The 6,806-nt window shown below is 47.8% G+C and overlaps 1 protein-coding gene across 1 annotated transcript; it reads left to right on the top strand.

Annotated features, from left to right (window-relative positions):
• The first annotated feature begins 796 nt into the window (after positions 1-796).
• On the top strand, positions 797-6,404 carry TMEM14B (transmembrane protein 14B). Its single transcript, XM_011962683.1, is given in 5 exon segments — positions 797-840; positions 1,169-1,245; positions 2,120-2,221; positions 6,200-6,298; positions 6,301-6,404. Coding segments are annotated over 5 exon segments (405 nt in total). The 5' UTR covers positions 797-817.
• The last annotated feature ends 402 nt before the right edge of the window (positions 6,405-6,806 follow it).

Raw genomic sequence — 6,806 nt, forward strand, 5'->3', positions numbered from 1 at the left:
TTTTTTTTTTTGTATTTTTTAATAGAATATGGGTTTCACCATGTTGGCCAACCTGTTCTCGAACTCCCAACCTCAGGTGATCCGCCTGCCTGGGCCTCCCAAAGTACTGGGATTACAGGCGTGAGCGAGCTTGCCTGGCCTAATCCTTTAAACAGAATAAACGGGGTATGCATTGCTTTCCATCTTGTTAGGCTCACTGCATACAGGATGCTTTTCTGTAAGAAAATACGAGCTGTTTTTCCAAGGTTGCAATGTCGCCTGTGATTTTGACTTGAGTTTTTGTATATTTTACCCCCTCTTCTGCCCTCCTACCAAGAACTGTGAGTTGGATGCAGAAGTTTCTAAAAAACTTGAGTATTGAAATTGCCTGTTGCAGCAGGGACAAAAAGCAACACCCCTGCCTCCCCCCGAAAGAGACATGAAAGTAGTTGGATTAAGGGCACGGTAGTATTTGCTTTCCGATTTAGTGATAACGGGAGTACTTGATGAAATGGCTAACACATTCCCTGATTATAGAGTTGGTCAGTGGATCTTGCTGAGTTTCCTGTGGGCCTATGTGAAATGATCGGCATCTGTTCAGCGTTACTATGTGCTAAGCACCTTTGCATGTGTCATCCATTGAATGCTCACAACAGCCCCAGGAAATTGGTACCAGTGTTATCCTCATGGTACATGAAGGATACTGAGATTTAGGTTGCGTAGCTTGCGGGTTGGACACACTTCTTTCGGACTGCTGGAGAGCTGTGCTTTTAACCACTACTGATGCAGCTTGTTTTCCCCAGATTCTTGTTCTCTTTTCTGGACTGAGAAGAGAAGAATGGAGAAGAGCCCCTTCCCATTGTGAGTGGACAGTAAATGGGTATGGAGTAGCCAGGAGCTTCTGGAAACCAGAGTTCCTTTCCTCAGCTGAAAAGAACCCTAAGAGTAGACTGCCTGGGATTGCGTGGGGGATGGGAGGATCACTGGACCTGTGGGCCAGAGACTTGGGTTTGAGTCCCAAGCTCTGGCTTTGCTGAGATGTGTGACTCTCAGAAAGTCATCCAACCTCTGTGGGCCTTATTTTCAGTGATAGAACCTGTGGGGAATGATTATCTTTTACTCCCATCCTATGACAATACGGTTTGTTTTTAAAGCCAGGTTAGCACTGACTTCTCTCTCGTGTTTTCAGAGTGCCTTTGCATTGGTTTGGCTTTGGCTACACAGCACTGGTTGTTTCTGGTGGGATCGTTGGCTATGTAAAAACAGGTATGGTTTTGTTGTTACTTAGCCTCTTAACATCTTCACGTTGTTCCAGTGAAATGTGAGTGCCCGGGTACCCCTGAGAAGCAAGCTCGTTTGAGTTAGGTTTGCTGTAGGTCCCCAAGCTGGAGTGCAGGCTTCCTTGTCAGTGTTGCAGCTCCTGCACTTGCCTTCTGGTTATCTGGCGAAGCTGAGCCAGGCCTCTTGTGGAATTACTTGTTTTTGCCTCTTTATCTAAAGATAGGCAGGGGTGGTTGTAGTTTGTTATTATCATTGACTACCATGCATCAGCCACGACCCCCAAGTGCCATCTCTGGGCTCAGGTAGGAGGAAACCTCTGGTCTGCACAGACTGGTATTTTGAAGTCTCCTCATTAGGCCAGGCAGGGGTGTGTGAGTGGCTGTGCTTGTTTCTGCCCCCTAGTCCTTGCCTGCATTCCCACCCCAACCCCTGCACCAGAATTCTTATTCTCCAGGTCTTTGTAATTTTATTTAATTGACTGGCCCTATTTCCCTCTCCTTTTGTGATATGCTGGAGGTCCTGCCTGTACACAGTTCCAGCCCTTCATGGTTAATCAGGCCTGTTTAGAAAGAAGGCCTAGCCATAGTTCCATCTAAGGAGGGAAGATGGCCTTCTTTCCTTTCCTTAGATGGAAGTGCCCCGCCTGTTAGAGGAGAGAAAAATGGGGTGGGAAGACCCTGACTTCCCTGAGAAGAGAGCACACTCCCCGAAACATCTTCCTGCTTGGGTCCACCTTGGCTATGAGCTGTGTTGAGAGTTCTCTGTGCTGTCCTCCTTTGTAGGGCAGGGGGTCTGGTGGATTCCGTTAGTGAAATAAGTGCCTGACATTACAATGCAAGCTGTGTTTGCTTCCCTCTAGGCAGGGTGCCGGCCCTGGCTGCGGGACTGCTCTTCGGCAGCCTAGCCGGCCTGGGTTCTTACCAGCTGTCTCAGGATCCAAGGAACGTTTGGCCTTTCCTAGGTATGTCTGCTTCAGCGGCTCCTTAGGGCAGTCGTGTATCTGCAGTACTCTTTGCCAAAAGACCCTGGTTTGGTGGGATGGAGCGAGTTCTTCACACTTAATTTACTACAGTTTCACTGCTTCTCCAAGTCCAAGTCCCCAGAAAGTTTGAAAATAGGAGAAGGGTGGCGGGAATTGTCCTGGTTCCTGTTTATCATTTATGTAGAGAATGTGGAAAGATTTCCATACCTCATGAATTGTGTGACTCTCAGAAAATCATCCATCCTCTGTGGGCCTCATTTTCAGTGTTTACCCAGTAGAATTAGCATCAAACTTGTATTACCCGTATTTACCCAGTAAAATTAGCGTTCAACTTGTGTAAGACAAATGTGTGTCAACCGTTGAGGTTTTCCGCTGAAAACCATTGGCCTCAGCATCACTAAAATATCACACATCTGGGTTAGGTTTACATCCACGTTGCGTTTTTCCCGTTTGAAAATCACCTCTTGAGCAGTCAGCTAAATAAATATGTAAGACATAGGCCATGCCTTCAAGGAGCTTTCAACTGACTTCACTGGGGAAGTAAGACATGAGCATAGAAGCAGGCCTGGAAATGTACCCTGTGAGCGGCATGGACAGTGAGTGGGGTGGGGGACCGAGGAGTTCTTATCAGGGGGGCCTTCAGCACATTTCTGTGGGACTCCACCCATGTGTCAGACGCTGCTAGGAGTGTGGGTTCCTCACTGTCTCCACAAACCCCATGTGAGAATGAGTGCCATGTGGGAGGGAGAAGCCATGTGATCTGTACACGTCAGCTGGGGTTGGGAAGGGAGGTCAGTGATGGCTAATGGGGTGTGCTGGGGAAGGAGGTGTGTCCAGGGCCCGTCTCTGCCTAACAGCTCCCTCCCTCATGCTGCAGAATGACTTTGAGCCTACTTTTTCCCTTTCTCTGATCCTGCTCCACTCAGCAAATGACCTCATGCCTGTTGTAGAGAAAAAACAGCAGCCATCAGGTGGGGATTCCCTGGAACCTTTAATCTCCAAGCCTTACCTCGTCCTGTTTTCCCTCCTGTCCAACACCAGTGTCCTCCTCTGGGCTTTGGGTGTCTTCTCCCTGACCTTCTCCAGACCTTTACACCGGCAAGGATCCTGTCTTGTATTTATAGTCCTCCTTTTAGGTGGATCCACCCATTGATATTCAGATGTGCTTGTCTCTTTCCTCTTCATAAACTTCTTTTTTTTTTTTTTTTTTTTTTTTTTTTTTGAGACAGAGTTTCGCTCTTGTTGCCCAGGCTGGAGTGCAGTGGCGCGGTCTTGGCTCACTGCAACCTCCGCCTCTTGGGTTCGAGCGATTCTCCCGCTTCAGCCTTCTAGGTAGCTGGGATTACAGGCACCTCCCACCACGTCAGGCTAATTTTTGTATTTTTAGCAGATACAGGGTTTCGCCATGTTGTCCTGGCTGGTCTGGAACTCCTGACCTCAGGTGATCTGCCCGCCTCGGCCTCCCAAAGTGCTGGGATTACAGCTGTGAGGCACCGTGCCCAGCCAAGAGGGCAAGAGGGAGGGAGTGGGAGGCCACAAGCCTACAGCACCTGGTATTTCCCCCAAGGTGAGGTGGTATTCTCCCATCCAGGTACCATGCAGGACCGACTTTGCTTAGCTTCTGGGAGCAGACAAGATCGAGCATGTTCAGCGGTGGTATGGCGGTAGACCAAAAACTTCTTAAAGATCATTTATGCAGCTGGGCGCGGTGGCTCACGCCTGTAATCCCAGCAGTTAGGGAGACCGAGGCAGGCGGATCACCTGAGGTCGGGAGTTCGAGACCAGTCTGACCAACATGGAGAAACCCCCGTCTCTACTAAAAATACAAAATTAGCCTGGCGTGGTGGCTGGCACCTGTAATCCCAGCTACTCGGGAGGCTGAGACAGGAGAATCACTTGAACCTGGGAGGTGGAGGTTGCAGTGAGCCGAGATGAAGCCACTGTACTCCAGCCTGGGCAACAGGAGCGAAACTCCGTTTCAAAAAAGAAAAAGATCATTTATGCTTCCTCTCCCATCCCACATGATCAGCCCATCTCAGTCTCCGTTTCTGTCCCTGTGTTTGTGGAACAGCTCTCCCTGAGGCTGCCAGTGACCTGTGTTTGTACAAAATCCAATCTACATTTTTCAGTCCTCATTTTACTTGGCCATTTAGCAGTTCTCAGCATGGTTGACCAATCATTTTCCATTCTCCTGGTTTCCCTTTTTATCCTCTCATTCTCTTTTGGCAACTCATTTTCCTTTTTGGCCACTAGACATTGAAGTTCTTCAGGCTCTTTTTGTCTACTCACTTGACAGTTTGTAAGTATCATCAAAGCCTATGCCTTTCGTTTCCACCAGTACACAAATGACACAAATTTGTCTCTCCTCCAGGCTGGATTCTCATGTATTCATTTGCCCACTTTCCTTCAGATGTCTCCAGGAATCTGCCCGGACCTAACCTCATGGCCACACACTCCTCCTGTCTACTGTTCTCCATCCATTCGGGTCTTGATTGCTCTCTTTCCCCTCCACCGCCCCCTTTCTGACTAATCCATCAGCAGGTCTTCTCGACACTATCTCCAGCCCTTATCCTGAGTTGTCCTCTTTTTCATCTGCACAACCATCGTCTTAGTCCCAGTTATCCCGTCTTTCTTACCTGCATCCCCAAGGACGTTCCTTAGCTGGTATCCCCATGTACCCTCTAGTTTCCCTGAAGTTTGTTCTGTATGGTACAGCTAGAACTATGCTTTCAAAATGCAACTCTGGACTGGGTGCAGTGGCTGACGCCTGTAGTCCTAGCACTTTGGGAGGCTAAGGCAGGCGGACTGCCTGAACTCAGGAGTTTCAGACCACCCTGGGCAACATGATGAAACCCCGTCTCTACTAAAATTAAAAAAAATTGGCCGGGCACGATGCCAGGTGCCTGTAGTCTCAGCTACTTGGGAGGCTGAGACTTGAGGATTGCTTGAACTGGGGAGGTAGAGGTTGTAGTGAGCTGAGATCATGCCACTGCACTCCAGCCTGTGTTGCAGAGTGAGACTGTCTCAAAAAATAATAATAATAATGCAACTCTGTTGATGCATCCTTCTGCTTAGTAGCTTTTAATAGCTTCTCATTGCTCTTGTGATGAAAACCCAATCTCTAGTACGGCCTTCAAGGCTCCATGTGGCCTGGCCCCTCTTACTTGCAGACTGCATCTTGACTTCTGTGCCACAATGGCCATTTAGGGTGAATGTGCCATGCTCCTTGTCAACCCCTGGGCCTCTGCATGTACTGTCCCCTCTGCCTTTCTGGAAAGGGCATTCCCATCCTTCAGCTTATTAATTCCGGTAATTTCAGATCTCGGCCAGTCTTCACTTCCTTGACTAAAAGCCTTGCATGATCTCCCTGAATAGGTTGATCCCATGTTGAGCTTTTTTGTGTAGCATCAATTATACCTGAAGCACAAATTGTACCTTGTTTTTCTTTGTGTGATTGTTTAAAGTCTGTCCCATCAGACCTGAAGCACTGTAAAAGGGCAGAGACAGTTACCATTACCTTTTTATTCTCCAGGACCTAGCACAGCGCTTGACGTGTAGTAGGTGCTTTGACAGTTACCCAGTGGGAATTGCATGCAGGGTAGAGGAAATAGTGTCTGCAGGGCGTGAGAAACAGCAGCATTTTGGAGAAAAGTAACACATTGATGGCTAAAGGGGGGGTTTTGCAGAAGATGAGTGGTAAGAGATGAGGCTGGAAGGGCAGGCAGGGCGCAGGCTGGAAGGGCAGGCAGGGCCCAGGCTGTGAAGGGCCCTGTTTGGCCAGTATTGGTACTTGGACCCATAGGATGTGGGCAGCCAGTAATCTCCCTCCACTTGGAGAAGGAGGAATAAGCATAGGATGAGGTGTGACCCTTGAGAGATGGGTGGGGCTTGGTCCACTTCTGATTTCCCTGGGTAGAAGATGTAATGAGTTTTGACCCTTCTTTGTATCTTTTTCAGCTGCTACATCTGTTACTTTTGTTGGTGTTTTGGGATTGAGATCCTACTACTATGGAAAAGTCATGCCTGTAGGTTTAATTGCAGGTGCCAGGTACTTTCATTTGTTACTCTTCTTTACCATGTAGAGTTCAGTTTATTCCCCAGGATACTTTATGCATTCAAAACCTAACTTGTTTCAGGATATCTGATGCTATGCATCAACTGACATTTGATTTATACACTAATAGGAGATGCTTCAAAAACAATGGTTGATTGAATGTCACAATGACATGAGTATATCCATTCACTGTCTAGATGGCTTTCTTCTCTGGTCCTAGCTCCTCCCTATATGGTGGCAGAAGTTTTAGTGCAAAGCTATGACTGCAACCTTTTGTGTGACTTGCGGGGAATGTGGGGGGTGGTCCCATATTTCTTAGATGTGTAGGTGTCTTTTATAGAAAATTTTGCTAAAAGGGAATTTTGATTGAACCCTGTTTTCTAATTTTGATTATAATATGTAAACCAAATTGTGATATTTAAAAAATTTAGTTGTAGGCCAGGCACGGTGGCTCACACCTGTAATCCCAGCACTGTGAGAGGCCATGGCGGGCGTATCACTTGAGGTCAG

Source organism: Colobus angolensis, unplaced genomic scaffold (genome assembly GCF_000951035.1).
Source record: "Colobus angolensis palliatus isolate OR3802 unplaced genomic scaffold, Cang.pa_1.0 Scaffold6, whole genome shotgun sequence".
NCBI classification, from domain to species: domain Eukaryota; kingdom Metazoa; phylum Chordata; class Mammalia; order Primates; family Cercopithecidae; genus Colobus; species Colobus angolensis.